The sequence below is a fragment of the Camelus ferus genome, chromosome 1 (assembly GCF_009834535.1).
Source record: "Camelus ferus isolate YT-003-E chromosome 1, BCGSAC_Cfer_1.0, whole genome shotgun sequence".
NCBI lineage: Eukaryota > Metazoa > Chordata > Mammalia > Artiodactyla > Camelidae > Camelus > Camelus ferus.
Window position 1 is genome coordinate 90285555 of NC_045696.1, and position 23958 is coordinate 90309512.

Genomic DNA, 23958 nt, shown 5'->3' on the forward strand with positions numbered 1-23958 from the left:
AGTACCACACAGAATCAGCCCAAAGAGGAATACACCAAGGCACATAGTCATCAAATTGACAGTAACTAAAGATAAGGAGAAAATATTAAAATTAGCAAAAGAAAAGCAATGAATAACATACAAGGGAACTCCCATAAGGTTATCAGCTGATTTTTCAGCAGAAACTCTACAGGCCAGAAGGGAGTGGCAAGATATTTTTAAAGTGATGCAAGGGGAAAATTTAAAACCTAGAATACTCTATCCAGCAAGGCTCTTATTCAGACTTACTTGAGAAATCAAAAGCTTCACAGATAAGCAAAAGCTAAAAGATTTCACCAAACCACCAAACCAGCTTTACAGTAAATGTTAAAGGACCCTCTCTAGTCATTAAACCATAAGAAAAGAGAACAAAAAGAAGAAAGAGAAAAAAAAGAGAGAGACTTACAAAAGATTGTTTTGGCTGTTTGGGGTCTTTTGTGGTTCCTTATAAATTTTGGAATTGTTTGTTCTAGTTCTGTGAGGAATCTTGAGTATTTTGATGGGGGTTGGGTTGGATCTGTGGATTGCTTTGGGTAGTGTGGCCATTCTTCCAATCCAAGAGCACAAGAAATCTTTCCATTTCTTAGTGTCATTTCGGTTTTCAGAGTATAGGTGACCTCCTTGGTTAAGTTTATTTCCAGGTGTTCTATTGTTTTTGATGTAATGGAAATGTCTCTGCCAGTTATAAAATTCTGGTTTTTGAAGTAAAAAAAAAAAGTGAATGAAGGGCCATATATATATATATATACATATATATATATATACACATATACATATACATATATATAAAATGTGTATATATATATGCTGCATCTTTATTATCTATTCAACTATTGATGTGCACTTAGGATGCTTCCATATCTTGGCAATTATAAATAATTCTGCTGTTAATAGCAGGGTGTATGTATCTTTTTGAGTTAATTCTTATTTTGTGGTTGGCTTTATTCCTTTGATAACTATGTAAATTTAAAAAGCTAAAGCTCTAAACATTCTTAGAAACAATGAACAGTACATATATGTAAATTAAAAAATGTATGTGCAGTAAAAAAAAATATCTATCAAGCCATGAAAGACATAGAAGAAACTTAAAAAAACATATTACTAAATGAAAGAAGCCAGTCTGAAAAGGCTACAAACTGTACGATTCCAACCAAATGACATTCTGGAAAAGGCACAGCTACAGAAACAATAAAAAGATCGTGGTTTCCAGGGGTCTAGGGAGAAGGAGGTGGGGAGGAATGAACAGATGGAGCACAAGGGATTTTTAGGGCAATGAAATTATTCCGTATGATACTATAGTGGTAGCTACATGTCATTATGCATTTGTCAAAACCCATAGAATGCACAACATCAAGAGTGAACCCTAGTGTAAACTATGGGCTTTGCTTGATAATAATGTGCCCAGGTTGGTTCATCGATTGTACCAAATATATCACACTGATGAGGGGTGTTGAGGGTAGGGGAGTATATATGTGTGGGTGGGGAGGGCTATGTGGGAACTCAGTATTTTCTGCTCAATTCTGCTGTAAACCTGAAACTGTTCTAAAAAAATTAAGTCTATTAAAAAGAAAAAAAAATTTTTTATGCCTACTTTGTGCTAGGCACTATCAACACGGTCGTTATTAACATAACAGACACAGCCCCTGCCCTCAGGGAGCTTATAAAGGAAGCAATAGATACCCCATCAAATTCTTCAGTAAAAGCTGAGGTAAGGTAAGAAGGAAAAGTGCAGGGTTGTTCAAAGACCACAGGAATTTTAGAAGAACCTGATATAGCCTGAAGGGTCTGCAAGAGTTTCCACAGGAAGAAGGGTTCCGAGCTGGGGCTAAAGTTTTCTGTTGTAAATCCTGGGAAACCAGGTTGTAGAGAATCCTGGATAAAATATTCTAAGCAGAGGGAGCAGCATGGACAAAGCCCCTCGGAAGGGAAGGAGCATGACCAATTTGAAGAAATGTAAACAGCTGGCACACAGAGGCCTGGAGCTGAGGCCCAGGGGTAGTGGAAAGAGTGAGGCAGTGGCCAGACCACGAAAGCAGCAGCAGACTTGTCCCAGCTGGGAAGGCCAATTTTCAATAGCCATGAGCCAGGACCATCACATGGCAGTCAAGGCCTAAGGAACTAACAACTGAGTAACAACACAATAAACCAAAAATCAGAAAAATGGATGTAAATAAACTTACCCTGAATAAGGAATTCACTCTCAAGCTGGTCTAGAGCTTTAAAGCATACAATCTTATGCCATGTACTTCAAACAATAAAATCAGCTAAATACATTAAACAGTAGTTGTCTAAACTACCTGCATGTCCACAGAAAGCAAAACACATAAAATATTCCTTGACTTTAATATGCAATATGACAAGACTAAGTCAACTAAAGTGTTTGTCAGAAATTTCATATCCGTATTTTATTTAATGCAAGAAACATAAATGTTACTTAAAGTCCTGCTCTGAAGAAAAAACTACTCCCATAATTCTTCAATGATTGTAACTAGGCAAATTTTCTTTATTACAACTTAGATTTTCTTATAGAGAAAACTTTCCACATAAATAAGAATTAAAATCAGTGTTTTAACATGTTTTTTGAAATCAAAAGTTAAAGGACATCCTGTATTCCTTTTGCAGCATTTTTATTTATCCTTGTAGATATGCAATTATCATAATTTACAGGACACTTTTTAGTAATTAATTGGACTATAAGAAAAACTGTACAGAAAGTTTGTACCACAAAATCATGTCCCCAAGGGGTCCAGGTCCTCAGTAACAGAGAGAAAAAGAAGGGTCACTGCTCGGCAACCTCTCCTAAGTGGAGAGGTCAGAACTCCATCTGCCATTTGTGCAACTGAGACTTCATAAAAATATCTTTCAAGTATTCCCTATTACAATAGGGAGTGATTATTAAAATGCCATTGTTTATTCTATATAAAACATTCCTTCTACCCACTCAAAAGCCTTTTTTTTTTTCCTTTAAGATAAATAAAAGGCATAGCCCTAAAGTACACTTTGTGAAAATTATCTCAATACAAGATCCAAAGATTTCCATCATTTATTGTCCTTACTCAAAATCACCTGCATGTTAACAGGTGCAATTTTCTAAACTTCATCATTGATTAGCCTATTCCAAAGCAGAATTCTTCAGCAATACAAGAGACACAGGCTAAAATAGGCCTCACAATTCTACTTTAAAATAGGTATATTCAAAATATAAATATAGTAACTCTTCAGATCATTATTCTTCCTAACATCTAAACTCTAAATTTAAAAAAAAAAAAAAATGGAGGTTTTCAAACCAATGATGTGTGCAGCCCATTCTCATGTCACAGTCATTTAAACTTCTCATCTGCAAAACACAATACAATAAATTATCCAAAAAGGGAGAGGAAAAAACACAAAACCCCACCATCACAGAATGGAAACCATAACCACTATAAAACATGCAGTGCCAAATACTAAGTAACACATTTTGCTGGATAATCTTTTCACTCCTCTTCATTATAAAAGTAATACAGGATCGATGCAGAAAACTTGGAAAACACTAAAAAGCCAAGAAAAAAAATAAACTCTTCTAACCCTGCCATTCAAATGGATTTGTTAGTATTTGGAGATTTCTCTTTCAGTATTTTTTCTATTATACACAGGTAATGGATTTAAGAAACACACATGCCTGCATACATTTTCTTGAATAAAATTAGGATATTATATTTGCATTTTTTATCTTTTGTTTACTTAACATACAGCATGTTGAATATCTCTGACTTTAATAATCCTTCTAAAACATGATTTTAACAACAAGTGATATGGACATGTCATAATATGTTTCAGCATTTCCCTAGTGGGGACATATATGTTGTTTCAGTTTTTTTGATACAATTAACAAGACACTCATAAAGATATCTAAAACTTGCAACACATCAGATTATTTTCTAAAGATGTATTTCTAGGAGAATTACTATGTTAAAGGGAATTTGAGATGGCCAAGGATCAGCCCCCTGAAAACACAGCCTTGTTCTACCTGATTTTAATCTATTCAAAATTCACAAAACTTACAGTCATATGGTATATATTAACAAATAAATTTTTTAAATCATAAAAAATTCAACGTCTAAAAAGTTAGAAATAACAAGAAATAGAATCACTACTATGTTTTAGCACACAGTCATGGAAAAATTAATTTAACTTAAACCTCACACTTACATAAATGAGTCAGATTACACAGAATAGCATGTTAGTACCAGGAGAAGATAAGATTATCTCAACCAGTTAAGAAAAAGAAAATATGAGAAAGAATGGAAGGGTGAACCCAGCACAGGAAGTCAGGACAAAGATCTCTCCTCCAATAAAATACAAATACTTCAGGTCTCTCTCTTCTCTCTGAAGACAATTTAAAGCCTAATTTGTTCTTTACCCCCTTCCTTTTAACCTTTGATATCCCTTTTAACATTTTCTAACACAAACAAGAATTTTGCTATAATAGTTCTAGAGGTAATCATTAGCTCTCAAAACTCAAGAAAAAGACTAATTTCTTCAAAGTCTAAACCCAGTCTCTTGAAATAAAATGCTAATGTTCTAAGATTTTCAAAATAAAGACAACTTTTCTCTCCTTTAATACTTACTCTGCATGAGAAAGTTTTATTTCTTCCCTTTGTTTTGCAGAATAATTTAGGTTGCCACCTAAAACACAAATAAGCACAGGATCTTTTCAATATAACTATCATGAGTAAAATTCAAGCATGCACACATACACACACGCCTTTAAGTAATGTAAAAGGCTATGGAAGGTGAGAAATAGTTTATCTCCTAGAAACTTCCCAAGGGGGAAAAACTGTTTTTTAAGAATCCTTATATGATACAAATAATCACTCCTCAATTTTAGCTTTTTAAAAGAAAATATGGACCAATGTATTGCTTGAGGTTTTGCTCATTGGGACCCTGCATCAGTATTCAATAGTAGTGAAAATTAGGAGACATTAAAGGAAATGACCTAAAATTATTTAAACAGCATCATTCTTCCAAGTGCATGACAATCCTTAGGAGGGAGCCAGTTTAGAAAAATTAATAACGGTGATATCAAAATCTTATAAAGAGCAAAAAAAAAAAAGAAAAAAGAAAGAAACACAAATGTATATACTAGATATTAGCAAATGAAAAGATCTGCAGTTTCTCATTCTATATCAAACACTTTAAACCTTAAAATGCAAATTACAGCTACGAATGTATTTACTTCTCACTTTTTTAAACTATAAGACAGTAACACAAGAAGGGCTTTAGGTTACTTTTTTAAAAAACATACTTCTTTATGCTAGTATAAAAAGAGCATCTAAAACTTTATATTACAAAGCTTAAATTGAACTGTCCAGGAAGAATATGACAACAATTTTAATAAATATGAACATAATGATGTTTCACAATGGAATGTGTTTCCATCACTATGAATGAAATGCTATTACATGAACTAAAGCACTGGCCTCGCCAGAGGCCTGGGGACAGTCCAGGGACCCCACAAGATGATCCACTGTGGTTTAAGAAAGAAAATATCTGAACTTCTACTTACCTTGGGCACGATTCACCAAGTAGAGTAAGACCACAGATAAGAGTGACACTGGAAGTGAAAAAACATACGGCCCTAAAAACATGTACTTCTTCCCAGTGATTCCTATGTCATCATAATTACAAAGAAAAGCTTAGAAAATCAAATCTTTACTAATAAGCATTTAAAAATAAAAACACTGTTCACATCATTTTCCAAAAAGTACTAAAAATAAGTTACACACCATTTCCTCCATGAGAAATATATTTTTAAAACCTGAGCCAAGGGATGGCAGGGACAGAAAAAGAGAAACTGAGACACCCGACCCTAGAAGAAGAGGCCAAGCCACCTCCTTCCTCTCTCTCTGGAACTGCTGGTCGTTCCCAGCACTTCTTCACAACTCCTGCCAGCCATTAGGCTGTTTAATTTCTACAGAGCCAAGTAGAAGTACTCCTTTGGGGGTTTTAAATCTGAAAACACCATGTTCATTTTATAAACTAATCAAACGTTAAAACGTGGTCATTAAGCTCCCAGAAACCCAGAACCAGTGAAGGTCTCAGAAAGTCAGGTACATGGCTTTTTACTGTAACAAGTGTGGCACACTGAATTTATTTTAAATTAATACATCAACAGAAATATTTTTAAATAGCATGGTGTTTGGTTTGAGAGCCAAATTTATATGGAACCACTGACTGAAATTAAACCACATGTTGCAGCATCAAAAATACTCAAAAACACTTTCATGACTTAGGATTCTGAACTCTTACATGGCCCACTACTTAAAAAGAAATAATATATTTTTAAAATCTGATGTGCTCATTTCTAAAACTGAGATAATAAAATGTATTCAGGCTATACATAAGCAATTATCTGCAAATACCACACTTGCCAGGTATAGTATTTATTCCTATACATGAAAATGAAATCTGATAAAATCATCACTGGGATTGCTACTTTAAACAGAATTTATCGAAGTGTAAAAGACATCTTGATATGTTTTGTGAAAATTTTTTTCAGATGAACACAACTGATGTGTAAGGTAAATACTATCAGTGGGAAAATGCTGACTTATTGTTGTAGATTTCAGCAGTTTCCTAATGCTTCCTATTTTTCACCAATGAATCATTACAGGTAAAAATTAAGCAACAGGACTAAGAACAAAAGGAGTTCAAAATTGCCTAATGAATAAACCACGAGCACTCACACCTAAGCCATGTCAGTGTCCACACAGTCACACCAGGGACGTACTCAGGACCCTTCAAATGGTTCCACTTTAAAGGGGAAAGTGTTTTTAAAAACCATAAATATTTTAAACAGAATATAAAGCAGATTCCATTGCTGTCTTTAAGGTTTGGAATCTCCTTGAAAAATACCTGTGAATCTTCAGAAAACTAAAAAGTCACTAGCTGGGAAACTGATGCACAGGCAAAAAAACAGGCAAATCTGAGTGATACAGCTTAGGGATTTGGTTTACAAAATGGAAAAGAGAATCGTAACAACCAAAACCTCAAAGTATAAGTGAGAACATTCCGCTACATATTAAAAGAAACTGAATGTTGCCAGGTGGCGCACTTACAAGAAACACAGGCAATGAAGAAAACTTCTAAAAACAAATATCCCCGAGTATCCAGTATCATGCCAGCAATGATGGAAATGACTGCCAACCCAAGATTCTGAATGGACTGCATGCTACAATTTAAGAAATTAAAAGAAAAAACACATGTCAATTCTAAAGTCTTCACACACTGAGGAGCAATTTACTATAAACACTCGTATCTACAAACCACATACTATTAGTGTTAAGAGATGTTTTCGATCAGGAATGATGTGATTAGATTCACTTTCTTACCACATGATTGTTATCACTCTAAACTTTATGCTCAGAGGTAAGGGAGTTAATAAGTGCAGTATGATCTCAACACCTTCCTGCTGAATGAAAGGGTTAAGTGAATACCAACCACAAACGTGGTTTCCACTTTGGCCTTTTATGCCAGACTGTAACTCAACTTCTCACTGAGAAGCCCTGAGACAGATGGACCATGGGATGGTCCTGTCAGCAATTACCTCTTATGGGTTAGTTTATCTCCAGCACTCTTGCTGGAGGCTCAGAGCATTTTTTTTTGCCACAATAATAACATAAATAGGTTAATTGACTTTTCTAGTTATTTCCAGGTTCAGAGCTGTCCCAGAAGCCTGAAGATAATTAAGTTATTACAGCAGAGAGACATTATACGATCCACGGTGCAAACACTTACAAGCCATATGCAGTTCCCAGTTGATGTTCAGGAACTACAAATGCCACCATTGGCCACAGTGCACAGGCAAGCAACGAATAGGACAGTCCCAGGAGACACTATAGAAAGCAATATGGAAAAGGGTAAAAAAGCCTTATATTAACCAAAAGCTGATTTTCCTTTGATGCAGATTAGCAAGAATGACATAATAACTAATATACGAATATTCATGTAAATTGTACTGCAAAATAATAAGACTAAAAACTCATATTCAATACAGAAAAGTCCTGGCCCTCTCTAACAGTGTCCCTCTAGTGACAAAATACACAACACTGTCTTAACCATTTTAAATTATATGTACATATAATTGGCTGGGCCTAGGGTGCAGTCAAAGACCAAGCAAGAAAATAAAGCTAATTTGCAAAAAGTTACTACCAACGTCTTAGGCAAGCTAATTTTCCAGTATTTATTAGGAATTAAAACAAATTAAGCAATCAAGGTAACATCACGCCGAAGTCCATTACCTGACCTCTGGGTCATCACCACCCAGATGGAGAGCTGGGTTCTCAGAGAACCAGCAACAACCACTGACTGCTTAACATCACTTAATGCTAACTTTTCCTTCAATTAAGGAAGATACCTTATCATTTAAGTTAAAGTAAGATCATTTACCCCTATCAGATTGGCAATGATTAACATAATGCCGATGTCCAACAATGGCAAGAATACTTTAAAACAACATACACAAATATTCATATATTATTGGTAAAGCTATAAATGAGTAGAAAGTTATTGGAGGAGAGGTTTCACAGTATCCATCAAGAAGCGAACTGTGCAAAGCCTCTGCTATAGCATTTCTACTTCTAGGAATCCGTCCCACAGAATTCTCACCAAGTGAGAATATCTACGTCCAAGTCCCTTTATTAAAAGGTAAGAAATGCAGCACTTCAGCCTGTGGTCTTAAGAATGACATTCTGAAGAACAATAACAAAAACTTGATGAACTCATTATTACTTCCTGACCTACTAAGAGTCAAAGACAAAAGAATGCAAAATCAGATATTGGGCTGATAGATTTTTTTTTTTGCCACCTATGATAGAATGACTTCTTTTAATGAAGTACAGAAAAATATAAGGAATTAACAAGCATTCTGGCTTTTATACGACTATTTTATTTCAAATTCTATAACAACATTGAGAGTAGTTAAATAAGCCAAATGAAATCAAAAATACTTTATGCATTAATGATTCATATTTATATACTCTAAGAATAGTTACTCCATAAAAACTGAAATCAAGTCACTGTTTTCCCCACTGTCACAAGCACTGCTATCAGAAGAGCTGAGCGCGGCTCCTGGCAGGTGCTATACAGAGTCCTCCCTGAAGCCCTGAGCCCCCAGGAGTCAGCAGTGACGTTACCATAGCAATCCAAGGGTTCCACAGCGTAAAGGCCAGCATCATGTGGGAAGCAAGGGTGGTCACCACTGCACACAGAACCCAGATGATGTTCTTTCCTGTTTTATCCACCAGGAGCCCAAATACTGGGGACATGGGAGCTGATATTACATACACAATACTGCCCAGAAAATATAAAAGATATTTAATAAATTATATCACAGCAACAAAAAATCCAAAAAGTCCCTAAAACCATTAGGTAAAGCAAACCCCAGCTCATTTCATTTAATATTCTTCTAAAATGGTCATCAGTAAACAGAAATATAGAGATATAAACAGTGGTCCAAAACTTATTTGGTTTTCCATTAATGCAAAGATTGCCGTTCAGAATCAAGACCCAAGACAGACTTGGTTTCACACTGAGGATGTTAGCTCACATACGTCCTTTCTGTCTTGCATAACACTGGGTTATAAATAAAAATCCACACCAAGCACACAATATGCAATTAGAGAATTAACGAAGTACCTATTAATAGCACTCGCCGCCTGGGAGGAAAATCCAAATTTCTCTGTGAAGAAAACTCTAAAATAAAAAGGCGGGGGGTGGGGAAATGAACACGTTACAGAGCGCTATTCTGTTTTTAAAAAGTAAAGTCAAAATAAAACTGAATAAAAATAACTCTAAGTTTAGTCAACTTTCCCTTTTTCATACTGTTTCCCCATCTTACTTGATAGTCATCCTCAAGCAACAGGCTAAAGCTTAGTATTTATATAAATAGTTCACTAACTAAATAAAATATACTGATGCCTACTTTTTTCCTCTTTTACATATACGGCAAAGAATAATACACAAAATTTTCAGAAAACCACATGTAGTATGACAAGGAATTAAGACGGCTTACTTTACTTAAAAGCAATACTAGATAGGTTCTTCACTAAATAACATACAGGGTTCTTGTCTCAAACTAACAAATAACAGCCTGAACTTAAAGGTTGTAATTACAAAGACACAGCCCCACAAACACACTCAAACACTGCTCTGTTTAAGTAGTTGCCAATGGAAAAGGAGAGCGAGGTAGAAGATAAAGCAAAGAAGAATTTGGTGTGGACCCTGAAGTTGAGCCTGGCAGAACAGCAGGCGTACAAACAGAAACAGGCTCTGTCACTATGAGCCAATGCACTGTTTCCATTCTCAGTAAGAGGCTTCCTAACAAAAAAAAATAAAGAGGAAATAGAAAAGAATACGAATCCAGAACTAAGTGTTAAAATGGATCAAAAACTGCTTTTAAAGTATTTCTTCAAAAAAACTAATAATAAGTATTAAACCAGTACTAAACCTTATGCTAAGAAAACCAGTGGTATCCCAGGATGTAAAACAATTCCTATGAAAATATAAACTACAACCAGGGACGCAAGATTGAAGCTTAAAAACACTACATTTACGTGATTGAATTCTCATGATCATTTAGCCAACAAAAATGGAACGCTAGAGAATACTCACTTCCCGAGTCCAATGAAAGGGAACACGGCAACATAATAGCAGACACAGATGATGAAGATGAGCCACAGGGGCAAGGAGAAGTCCTTCACATCAGTTAACTTAATAACTTCACCTTAGAGAAGAAAGGGAGGAGCCGTCAGCGTAGTTCTGTGTATCTAAGTCAAGACTAGTCTTCTTTTACCATGTGATTAACCTTCACAATTCAGTAAAAAAAAAAACAAAACAAACAAACAAAAAAAAACTTTTCTCAGTAAATCACTAAAATGCAGTTTCTGAGGTCACTTAAAAAGACCACAGAAAAAACAAAACCTAAGATTAGTATCTACCTTTTTGCTCTCTTCCAGGAACATTCATCATTTTGCAAATATACAATCAAGAACGTAAGCTCTGCCAAACCACTTAAGGGGGAAAAAGAATGAATCCAAAAATTTAGACAAGTGGAAATAGATTTGGAAATAAAAGTGTAAAAAAAAAAAGGTGTATTCAGCCTCACTGGGTTTACAACACTACATCAGGAACTTACCTCATTGTAAAACTATCTCAAAAATGCCGTATTTCCCAAAAGCGTCACTTTTGCATGTAGACTAACCTGTTTTTCCTTGTTCTTTATGAAGGATTCTTTCTGCTCTCTGATCCAAGTAAGCAAGGGCCAAGGCACAGACTAGTGAAAGAATACATGTTATACCCCCTATAATAAAAAAAGAGAGAGAGAGATTCTTAAAAGAGAACCAAACTGAAGGTTCCTAAAAGGCAGCATATTATGTTAACAGCAGAAAACCCAGCAACTGAAAGGGATGGCATCTAGACACACACGTGAAAAGCCTGCATCACTGCATCAGGACAGAAGGACAGGACGCGCACACAGGAGGCACTCAAACAGCGGTGGCTATACCGTATTATCTCCCAGCTGGAGGATGCAGACCAGGTGGAAAGACTAAAATTAAAGCCAGTCTAGCCTTGTCATCAGAATACAGACTGAAGAAAGCTGATGACCAGCTAGCAATTTAGTCCTAATTTCTTAATCCAGTTTAAGCACCAATTATTGATGGATGCCAGGGGAACAAAACTATAAAAGCAAAGTCTTGATTCTGTGATCACCTCATCTTCCTTGTTTTTTTCTTCTTTCAAACTGTTTTTTTTTTAATTGAAGTATAGTCAATTTACAATGCTGTATTAATTTCTGGTGTATTCATCTTCCCTTTGGATTCCTTCCTGAAGTCTAACCCTTGCTCCTACCCTGTGGAGGCCAAAGGGCCCAGCCTCCCACAGCACAGCTCACTCAGGTCTGCTTTCCTTCGAGTATTCAGCATTACTCACTAATGCTGACCTTATATCATTAAAGTGAATCAGGATAAGGAGTGAATAAAGTTTATACTTCTCAAGAATTTTAATAAAAAGCTTAGTAAAATAAATGAATCTTTAACTGGTGACACAATACTACATAAAAATTGTGACGTAAGACTCAGTAGACATGGGTTCTACTTCTGACACTAACAAGCTGATTGAATTGACCTTGGACAAGGAACTTAACCTCTCTGGGCTTCAATTTTCCCATCTGTAAAATTAGAGGCTTTGACCTGATGGTACAGATCTTTTCTGGCTCTAAAATTCTTTGAGATTCTCAATTCTCCATTGTGGAGAATTAGAAGGAATACAGAAGAGCACTGGAGAGCAAGAAAGAGGTTTCAGGTGGCAGAGGACATGAGAGGGAGGTAAGAAAGGAGGAGTCTCTAGATACAAGCTGCCCATCTAATAAAAGACAGCACAGAACCTCAGCCCACCACCCCACAGGCCTCTCCAGGGCTGTGCAAGCAGCTCTCCACACACCATGGGGCTCAGTTAGACAAATGCACTGCTCAGCAAAGCAGCATGGGTGCTGAATCCAGAGGGCCTCGTCCGCATCTCAGTGACCCACCCAGCAATCAGCAAAGAACTCAGGGCCAGAAGGGACCTATACCATTTTAGTCAAACACCCACAATTTTACAGAAATGAAAACTGAGACACAGAGGTTAACTTCCTTGTCCAAGGTGACAGAACTAGTCAGGGACAGGACGAGAACCCAGACTCCGGCTGCCAACTTGGTGGATTTCCCACCAAAACCCATCACCTCTGACTTCTATAAATCTAAGCTCCACAGGCACACTAACTGAATTTGATCAAAAAGAAACAATTCTCCTTCTCCTACAGACTATTAACTAGCACTTTACATGTATGAACTCCCTGTTTTCATTCTCACACACACTCTCCCAACTGCCAATCAAAACAACACTGAAGCAGACACGGTGGGACAAGATCCTCATTTTAGGAAAGTGGAAATAAAAACACAAGTGGGGTAAATGATGTCACTACATTCATTATGTCTAATTAGGTCCAAGAACTAGTGAACCGTGCAGGCAAAACTATAACCAAGTGGTCTGACTCCAATCCCAGTGTTCTTTCCTCTCTGCCTCAATAGTCCATGTGACAAGCTTTCAGGAGAGACAAAGGTGAGAAGTCAGGACTCACTAACCGATCATAAGTGTGACCCCAAGGGTTGTGTGACCAGCAGAACCCAACGAAGCTTCAACCTTAGAATACAGCCATCCCATGAGGTTCATGTTTACTGTACTTCCCTGAAAGAAAAGGGGGGTAAAAAAGCAACATAATTTTCATTTATATCTCTGTCTTGCTCAAAAAAACAGGATGGGAGATAGCTTAGAGAAATAAGTATAATAGGGTTCATATTAAACAACAGATAAATTTTTTAAAAACACTACAAGGAAAAAACTAACAAACTAAGATAAGGCCACAGGTAAGATTACTACACAAAAAGGCCAATTTATAGAAAATATTAGTATTCAAAACAGCACAGTACATCTAGAACTTCTTAATAGACAAAACAAAAATGAAACAGGAGGTATAAAATTCACAGAGTACCCAGGACAAAAATAAACCTTAGCTCAGAAAAGGCACAACTTTTCCTGGTATTGACATCTGAAAAAAAAAAAAAATCATCCTCTGTCCTTAAGACAGTAATAGTTATGGTACATAATATCCTCATTCATTTATTCATTCATTTAGCAGTTATGGAACCCTGATTCCATGCTCGTCATTAATCTAGTTACTGGGAATATAATAAGAACAAGACAGAAAAACTTGCAGCTCTCACTGAGAGCTATCACATTTCAGTGGGTAGAACAGGTTAAATATGTAGTATTCTAAATAGCAATACGAACTTTTAAAAAAGTAAGGTTAAAAAAAAAGTATGGAAGGAGAATACAAAAGGGGTGGAGACCTTGCTGGGCATGTGACTTTGGATTAAAACCTTGGAGGAAGCTGGCTCTGAGGCTAGCCGGTGGGAAGCACAACGTCGAGGCAGGAGGAACAGCCGGTGCACCGGCCCCAAGAGGGAGTGTACTCAACGCACGGAGGCCGGAGACTAGACCAGTGCAAATGAAGAAGGGAGAGATGAGATGAGGTCCCCAGAGAGGAGAGGTGAGGAGGGCTACTGGTGATAATAAGGACCTTTGGCTTTTACTCTGTGTGAGATGGGAAGCCACTGGGGTTTTGAGTAGGGAAGTGGCATAATCCCTTATGTTTTAACAGTCTTGCTCGGGGTGTTACATTTAAAACAGACCATAGGTGGGGATGAAGCAGAAGCAAGGACATAAGTTGGGGGCCACTGCAATCACGCAGAACAGAGATGACAGTTCTTAGACTGGGGGCACTGGCAGTGGGCGTGGTGAGAAGTGGTCAGAATATGGATATATTCTGATCGTAAAGCTAACAGGATTTGCTAATGGAAAATACATGGAGTGTGTATGTGTATGCTGGGGACGGGGGAGAAGCAGTTCAGGGTGACATCAAAGTTTTTGCCTGAGCAACCAGAAAAAAAGAGTTGCCTGTAACTGAGGATGAGAAAACTTCAGCATGAGCTGGTGTAGGGGTAGCAGGTAGAACACCAAGAGCTGGGTTTCGGCTGTGTTGAGTTTGATACGCCAACTAGATATCCAGATGGAAACGTCAAGGAGGAAGCTGCACATACAAGGGTGGAATTCAAGGGAAAGACCTGGGTGATATAATTTCAGGAGCAGAAACATGCTATTCATCTTCACATTTCAAAACTCGGTAAGATTACCAAGGAGGTGAGTGTCAAAAGATGAGAGGTGTCCAATGACCAAGCCTACATTTATAGGTTGAGAAGACTGAGATGGAACCAGCAAAAGAGGCAGAAGGAGCCAACAGAAAGGCAAGGAAAACTGAGACTGCAGTGACCTGGAATTCAAGAGAAGAAATCAAGGAAGGCGGAGTGTCAATTGTGCTAAATGCTACTGACAGGTCAGACCCTGAAGACTGCTGAAGGTGTCCTCAACCATATGCTCACCATATGAGCAAACCTCACATGGTTATTTCTCACTGTTAGCCAATGGCTTTATTCAAATAAGCAAGAAGGTATAAATGGAGACCTAATGGAAATATTTCTTCAATATCATTGAAAATACAAGCCCCTTCAAGACATACTGTGTTAATGATCCTTTAATTCAAAAATGCCTAACATGACCTGACGTAGCAAGTACTCAATAAGCATTTGTCAAAATAAGGAGTTTAAAAGTAACAAAGTACAAAGGAAAATCAAAAGGGTGCTGGACTTCCAACCCCCAGCTAAGAATAATAAAAAAAGTGAGAAGTCCGCTGCCAGAAGGGGTAATAGTAACAGTTTAAGCGTCTAAAATCAGACAAACTCACAGCTCAGCTAACAAAAAATTCCCGGAGAGGTAAAGCCCGAACCTCTCTAATCATTTCAATTTGCAAAGGGACAAGAGAAGCACAAAAAGACTGAAATTCCATCCATCCCGGCAGCTCTGTAATGGGAGTATTTTGGTCTCATGGGTCTCATGAGGACCCTAAATTCATCAATCAGATCAAAGCCAAGCCGCCCTGGCTGATGGAGAGGTGGCTGCCTGAGGTGTGGCTCACTCCACCTCCTCCTCAGGTCTCCCCACCACTCCCATTACCCTCACTCTGCATCCTAGAAGCCCCTGAGATTCCTTCCTAGAAAGTAGGGCACCTCAGAACACAGATGAATGGCTTATAACTAATTTGTGACCACACAGAGAAACACCTGAAGATCACTAGTAACCACAATGGCATCACTGAGAATGAGTCATCTCCTTCCTTCACAAGTCATCAGACAACAAGATCCACAAAATGCCACAGACATATCTGCTTGCACAAAATATATAACAAAGTACCCAGAATGTCCTTGTGGGTAAAATTCATAAAATTTAGAAAACCACACTAGCTATCAAAGAATTCCAAATTAAAATAATATTTAGATGTTTTCTAAAAAATTGATAAAATGACTTTTTTTAAAGTAAAAATCATCTATACTCTCAAAGCTATAATTAATAGTATCCTCTCATAGCCCACAGATGGGGATGTAAATATTTCTGAGAGGACAGGGTGGAAAAAGGTCCCAACAGTCCTAAGAAACCCTAACAAACTCTGACTCAGTAATAATTCCACTCCTAGTAACTTAGCCTCAGGAAACAATCAGAGACGCAGACGAGTTTTAAGAGTATCACATAATAGCACTATTTATGGTAGCGGAAAATTAGAACGAACCTACATGTACAAAAATATAGAAATGTTAAATATATGATATACATGTGTGCTATATATTTCATATGATGAAATAGCACATTAAAAACTTTTTGTACTGGGTTTCTTCCCTATGACTATGTTACAAGCATTCTCATGCCATTTACATAGTCTTTGAAACCTTGATTTTTCAATAGCAAGGATTTTTTTTTAAAAAACCTCTACTCATAGGAGTGCATGAGGAAAAAATCTAACAGGATTTGGGACTGCCAAAACACCTTATAGGTTGCATTAATAACAGCATAATGCTGTGCCCCTGGGTACTCTCTCTCAGACCAAACCTGAAACACCATGATCATTTCCAGGCTCCAAACGCTGAGAGGAATACTGGCCACCTGCGGTGAAGTCCAGAGAGGTGTGAGCTGAAACCTATGCCACATGGCTTAGACAACCACAGGAAACAAGCATGTCTAAGACCTTCGGAGCTGCCTTGGTAAGCAAAGTGCTGTGCACAGCAGAGGAAACATTCACTAGAGGACAGAAGTCGGAGCAGTCAGTAAAAGCTACTCACGCAGGCAGATTTCATGTCTATGTGAGGTTGAGTTTCACAAACTTAATTGTAGTAGATGAGCTGTTCCATCACTCGGTGAGCTTCTAATCACCGGAAATGTGCGAGCAGACTGGATGACCAGATGTAAAGACTTCCATAGCAGGAATGCCAAAAATGGGTACAGAAACTAGAGACAAAACCTTTATGATCCTTCCCAATACTCAGATTCTTTAACTAATGAATGCTCAATTAGGGATTTTAGACTGTTTCCTAAGTGAAATAAGGGTAGAAATGCCTTAACTAAAGTAAGTGCTATACTATGGTCTAGAAAAATATATTAAAAATCAGTATCTAAGTTATACACAAATAGACTTCATCTTGTAATCTTTAACAGGTAACTAAAAGATTCAATTTTTTGCTTCCTATTTGGCTTCATTACATTTGTCATACTTACAATTCTAGCCATGCTAAGTTGGAGTCCAAACACAAGGTTTAATTCTTTGCCTTTAAACCAACTCACAGCATATGTATTCTGGGCAACTGCTAAGGACTCCCCACCAATCCTAGAATGAGGAAAAAAATTCACAGCTTTTAAAGAAATACCACAGTTAGCAATACAGCAGGTCTAAAATTTTGACACCCTTCCTATCAAAAGGTGGGGTCTATGTCCCCTCCCCTGAATCTAGGTGAGACTGTGACTGCTTTGAACAGTAAAATATGGTGGAAGCAGCATTGTGTGATCCCAAGGCTGGGTCATACAGGATGACATCTGCCTTTTCATTCAAACATTTGCATTTAGAGCCTTGAGTCCCCTTATAAGAAGTCCAACTACCCTGAGTTCACCACACTATGAGAAAGCCAAAACACATGGAGAGGCCAGGCTTAGGCGCTCCAGCCAGCAATGCCAGCCTCAAAGCCACCCCAGCCTAGGCTCCAGACATCAGGTGCACAGACACACTGTCCATGCTGCACCCTGTCCAAATTCCCAACCCACAAAGTCCACAATGTAACGGTTGCCTTATACTGCTAAGTGTGGGTGAGTTAATATGCTACAATGATAACCATGACTGGCAATAAAAGGAGTTTGGGCTACCACATGACCATCTATGCTATATAAAACATTCATGTGGGGAGAGTGGGCCACACTTTGTGAAAACACAAAAATCAGCACTTTTCAGGCCAACATCTTCCATATTCAACATTCTCCTATTTCCTGGGTTTTAATTTCCCTTCTTTAAGTTCTACATATTGACCTTCAGTCAGGAGGCTCCTCTCCTCTGTATCCTAACACTGAGCCCTCCTCATCACACTGTCCCAGTCCAGAAATGGTTCCCCTCTCTTCTGCTAATCCAAATCCTACACTGATGTCAGGGCCCACTTCATCCATGATTTCAGACCGTCTCTGAATCCCTTTCTTATCTCATACACATTTTTTTTCCTTCTCTCTCACTTAGAGCCCTTTTAGGGGTATGTCACATATGTCTACATGTCCCGGCTACCTGTGAAAAGCTTAAATATTATGTTATCTGCCTCCCTCCAGGCAGGAAGCCCAAGGCTGAACTCAGAATGAGCTTAATGAACAGACACTGAAATTCATGAAGGGCAATCAGTCTTTTGGTAATATGCTCATCCAAGCCTCTTCAACACAGTTCAAAAAGACCTATACATTACCACTAAGAAACAGTAAAATGGCCATCAATCACCCACCTGGAAACTGATGGTCTATACTTTTCTAAATGAGGTTTAAATCATAGTCTTCAATACAGCAGAAAAGCAAAACACCTGAAAAACTATTCCTGGAGAACTAGTTTATATTCAAACCCTACACAGAGTTAACTATGACCACTCAAGATCGCTGCTTACTTTAAAGGAAAATTAAGAAAACTGTTAAACAGTCTTATACATATAGCTAGATTTCAAGGATTTAAATTCTCCAGAAGACACAATAATATATATTTTTTTAACTTTGGTAAATTGATAGATGAGCACTAAAACAGTAATATAGTAGGGATAAACAAAAATTATCCAGAACTTACCCAAACACAAATCTTCCAATTTCCATCAACCAAAAAGCATTAAATATTCCACCCAGAGCAAAAACAACCTACGATATAGGATATAATATAAAAACAATGAAAAGTAAATTCAAGAAATTCAAAAGAAATAAATAACTTAGGGTGAAACACAACTTCTACAATGGTTTCAATATTCCTTCTTAGTAAATCTGTGAAAATTAAATATTAATGTTCATCTGCCTCAAGGTTTAAAATGGACTATGCATTATGCTACATGGGGACTGCTGAACCCTGCTTAATTAGATTAGGCATTCATTAAACATATCTTTGTTAGTGGAATTGGATAAGAATTCAAGAGTCACTGTCACAATGAATCAATGAATGCTTTGGCTTCTCTTACCTGTCCAATGCAAACAAAGCAGCTAAAAATAATGGTGCCCCATCTGTTAGAGAAAGAGAGAATGAATTAAGAGTTATGTCACCAAGTCCTTCAGTAATAATTTACTTTGGGTTTCTTTGACCCTTCTGCATTCCCTCCAAAGAAAGAAAAATGAGGTGCTGGCTGGCCTCTGAATTCAGCAGCTTTCGTAGGCTGAACGCCAATCTACAGAAGTCTTGACTTCTAAGAGGATTCCAGAGGCTTCAGTGATGGCATAGGTTTTTTTAAGCCATTATCACCTCTTAAACAAAACTTATTAAATCATCTTTAAGAAGTTCCCGGGGTTCCCATTTAAAAATGGACATTCTTTATAAAATTTTTATTGAGTTTAGGATTGATTCTGAGGAATTCCAGATTAATTTTAAGTGGTTATAATTCTTGAAAACTAGAAACTATTTTAAAAGGTTATTTATCATTCATGCTGATAAAATTACAACTCGGCCTATTCTAACATTCTGTGCTTTACCTCATTAATGTTTGCCCAGAGGAATAACGTGGCAGTATTAGAAGAGTCCTTAAAGATCACAGGAGTAAACCATCCTTCTGAACTCAAATCCCTCCAAAGATCCTTGTGAAATGGTCATACCACAGTCTACTGGAAAATTTACTGTGGTCCCAAGGCAATTCATGACCCCCCCGTCACTCTGATCAAGCGAAGTCTTCAGCATACTAAGAGGAATCTGTCTCCCTGACGTTCAAGCTAATTCTACTCCTATAGACCAAGCAAAATAAATTTAAGTCCTCCTTTACACATTCTTTAAAATATTTAAAAGTTAATCCCCAAGTTTAAACACCTAGAGTTTCTTCTTTTCCACCAGACATGGCTGGAAAACCCATGATCATTTTGCTCTCTGCCTTCTGAAAATATTCCGAGTCTACATGCCTCCTAAAGTCTCCACTAACAACACACACACACAGTCAATCATTAGGACGGAAACTGACAAAGCTTATAATGTTATGCCTTCCTCAGCATCTAATAGGAGTGGCCACAAAAAGTTCGTTGCCTAAAGAAAGGTAAAAGAGAAGATCTCACTGAGGCTGGGAGCGGCAAATACAACATATGTGCCAAATACTGTGCAACCATCTCTCTCAATCCTTACAACTACCTTGCAAGGCAGAAGTTATTATCCATATTTTACCAATGAGGAGACGGAAGCTCAGGAAACTGGGAACAGCTCAGAATAGCTATGAAGTTGAGTAAGTGGCACCAATGGGATTCAGACCCTGACTGGCTGGTTCCAAGTGAGGGCATAATTTATCTTTTGATAACCAAGTTACCATATTTCATGAACAGCATTTACCGTAACTGAAATACCAAACAAGTTTCAAAAACCAATTCCAGAGATATAAAAATCACACACACAAAAAAACTAACACAGATTATCATAGTCAATACACAAATTCATTCAGTTCTTTCTAGAAATACTTCATCTAGTTGTGTTTTCTTAATAATCACATTCTGCCCATAAGTGAGATTTTTGTCCAAGCTTACCGTATTCCAAATACTCGGTCTATCAAAAAGCCACCAAAGAAACACAAAACTACATTAGGCCAAGAATACCAGGCATACAGCAGCATGAATTTCGTGGTATTCACCTGCATATCCTACATGGAAAGAAAAAAAAAGAACTTTTTTTTTCCAAACAGTTAAGTTTAATAACTAACAAACCAAAACATTCTTTCTGGTAGGTCATGCATCTTCTTAATTACCTGCAGTCACTAACTGCTTTGAGATTCTCACAACAGCCATGGCCCTTGCCCCAGAAAAATGGTCACACCTAGGAACTTCTTGAGTCTGCAGCCATTTCAGAGGCTTCATGGAGTTCAGTTCTCCCACTACAGGGACCACCTCTGACTACCTCTGCCTGTATCTTCTATATTTTTATTTCCCGTGTACTATACCTGCATTGGGGCTCCCCCTACACAGAAAAGGATTATCTTAGCCTATCTCTTCCCTCCCCCCACTAATTCCTACCTTCATTCTAGAATGTGAAGGGCCAATCTATGTATTTCTCCCTGTCCAAAGTATAAAACAAAAAAAACCAACAACAAAAAAACCTTACAAAGGAAAAAAATTATCTAAATATACAAGAAACTGTAAATATCAAACATTTTTACAAAGCTAGACTAAACATACTGACTGACATGGAAAATCCTCTAGAATCTATACCCATATTTAAAAAATGGATATTGCCATCCTACCAAATCATTTGTCACTCAGATGATTACATAATGGGACAGAGAAATGCAAACAAAAATCTGCTAATACTTTTTGGCAATACTGTGGAAATTTTGGCAATACTTTTTTCCAATACTATGGAAATAGCAATTGTTTATTGAAGGTGTGAAACAATATCAAGTCACAAGTGCTATAAATGAATTATTTGTAGCCACTCATTCCAACTCAAGGATACTCCTTGCTGCACAAGGTTTGGTGACAACAGATGTTAAAATGGATTCTCTGGATGTTTCAGACTAGGCAACAATACATCTGCTCCCCAGAGCCAATGAAAGAAACAAAGGTGGAAAATCAACTTACCCGTTTAACCTGAGTCTGAAGGGCAGCAGGATTATCATAGCAAAAATAGCTGCCTAGAAAAATGAAAAACAAATATTTTTAAGCAATAATACTTCCCATATAAAAGTTTCAAGTTGCAATTACTACTCAAATGGTGATTTTAAATGCTTATACTAGGGGCTTGAGGACAGACACTGCTAAATCTTTTTGGGGCCACGTCTTTGTCCAGCAATATTTTCTAAGTTGCAGCTAAATAACCCACAGAAAATATGCCAAGTTATTTACAAATTATTAGTGTGCACACACAGCAAATACTGGGAACCTGGATTAAGATGTTAATCAACAACTAATTCTTTCACTTTACTTTCATGTTTCATATGTCTGTTGTTTTATTAGCATCTTCATGAAGTAGCTATATTTTCCTTAAAGCTACCAAAACACACACACACTGAAAATTTCAAAAACATCCTTAGCAGTTTCCTAGTAATGTTACCTAAAGTCACCACTTATCTTGAGAGCAGAGGAATAGAGTTTAACTAGCCTGACTAAACCTGTTTTTGAAACAAGAATTCTATTTCTACAAACAGAATACCCAAGGTAAAATAACTTAGCAAATGCAGTGCCAAGAATGAAGAAAAATAAGAATTTTAAATGATTGAATTAAAACACAATAATAATGTCTTTTGGAGGGTAACAGAGAAATGGGGAGAGGGTGGACAGTCTTGCACTCAGATTTATTTTTTCAGTAATAAAATTGACAGATTTTTGATAGGCCACAAGATAATGTTGCCTCCATCTCTCCACGAACTCTGTCTACAAGTTTCAAGTTGCAATTAAATTTGAAGCCACCAGTTCAAAAGAAAGAAAATTGTCATTAGAACGGTATGAACCTGGCTTCTAAAATCCATTCAGGTAACCACAATTTACTAAAAATAATCTGCTTAAGTAGGGGCAATTTTAAGTGTTTTGTATTGTTCTTGTTTTTTGTTCCTAAACTCAGAAATTTATGATTCCTGACTTAATCTCTGTAAGGGATACCAATGTCAGGCGTTAAAGCTAATGAATGGGCACCATCTTCCCACAAAGGGAGGAGAGGGAACAGAGAGTTGCAAAGAAACTAAAGCCCAAAGCATCCTCCATGCGTTCTTCTACATCCCAGCAGAAGCATGAAGTTATCCACCATGATGTTCCTAAACCTGTTGATTACACCGATTCCAACGAAACCCATAAAAACACATTATTACTTCCATATCAAACTGATACTGACATTCTAATGTTGCTGAATAAATGAGTTGCTGGAACACAGGCAGATACTTTAAAAATTATCTCAAGAAACTGCTTTCAGGGTCACCGGATTTCACAACTTAAACCAAACACCGTCAAGTCACCACAAGTCCAAACCAGTACGATTGCTTCACATCCACACTGGCAGAGCGTAAGAGCATGAGAACATACCTACTCAGTGAAGCTATCAACGAAACACACATTCATTTTCCCAAAGAGGGTGAGAAACATACAAAAGACTGCCCATTAATGATTCAATCAAAACCTTACAGTGAGGGTTAGAGGGTGGGAGGGAGACGGAGGGCAGTTAAATCTTTCTGAGAATAAAGTGTCATGAGAGAAACCTTGACGATCTAGGGATTCCTTCCTATCTGGGGCCCCAGGAAGCAAGTTGCTAGCCTCTGGGACTTCTCGGAGAGCAAAGTGGGGCAGAACTCTCCCAGCTCAATCCCCTGACCCCCCACCTTCGGGACACCAATAGCTAGCAACGTCCACAGGCTTGGATGGGGTCGCAAAGGAAAAAAGAAGGTAAGCCCAGAAGCTGCGCTGAGGCCGCGTGGGAAAGTTGGGAATTCCGAGATGATCAGCTCCACCCCACCAGGGCGGTCGGCTCACCAAAGCCAAGGAAGCACATCAGCAACAGCACCAAAAGCCGGTGCGCCAGGCGACTGGGGTCGCAGAGGGCCGGCAGCGCCCCGGGGGCCGCGAGAGTGGCGGGGTCACCTCCGTCCCCCTCGTCAGGGCCGCCGGGCAGCAGCGCCCTCGCTTCCTCACCCTCCTCCTCCATTGGACCGGCGGGAGATCCGGAGCAGAGCCCGGGGCAAACTGCACTCACATGACCGCGGTCGCTCACGTGACGCCGCGGCGGGTCACGCAGGGACACGCTCACGTGAGCGGGCG

At 38.0% G+C, this 23958-nt stretch overlaps 1 protein-coding gene across 3 annotated transcripts; it reads right to left on the reverse strand.

The window, feature by feature from the left end:
- Positions 1-2566: 2566 nt before the first annotated feature.
- Positions 2567-23906, reverse strand: MFSD1 (major facilitator superfamily domain containing 1). Of its 3 annotated transcripts, none has more exons than XM_006190225.3 (16): positions 23674-23906; positions 21796-21848; positions 20749-20861; positions 19218-19260; positions 18839-18906; positions 17257-17365; positions 13182-13284; positions 11261-11359; positions 10672-10783; positions 9697-9753; positions 9195-9351; positions 7798-7895; positions 7119-7231; positions 5567-5614; positions 4629-4686; positions 2567-3355 (listed from the first exon to the last, which is right to left on the reverse strand). In XM_006190225.3, exons 1-16 carry the CDS (start codon positions 23843-23845, stop codon positions 3352-3354), a joined length of 1407 nt encoding a protein of 468 aa, XP_006190287.2. In that variant the 5' UTR covers positions 23846-23906; the 3' UTR covers positions 2567-3351. The 3 variants fall into 3 exon arrangements, with proteins under 3 accessions (XP_006190287.2, XP_014419439.1, XP_032341350.1); XM_014563953.2 differs by having other exon boundaries at positions 2629-3355; positions 20853-20861; positions 23674-23811; XM_032485459.1 differs by lacking the exon at positions 2567-3355 and having other exon boundaries at positions 4625-4686.
- Between the last annotated feature and the right edge of the window lie 52 nt (positions 23907-23958).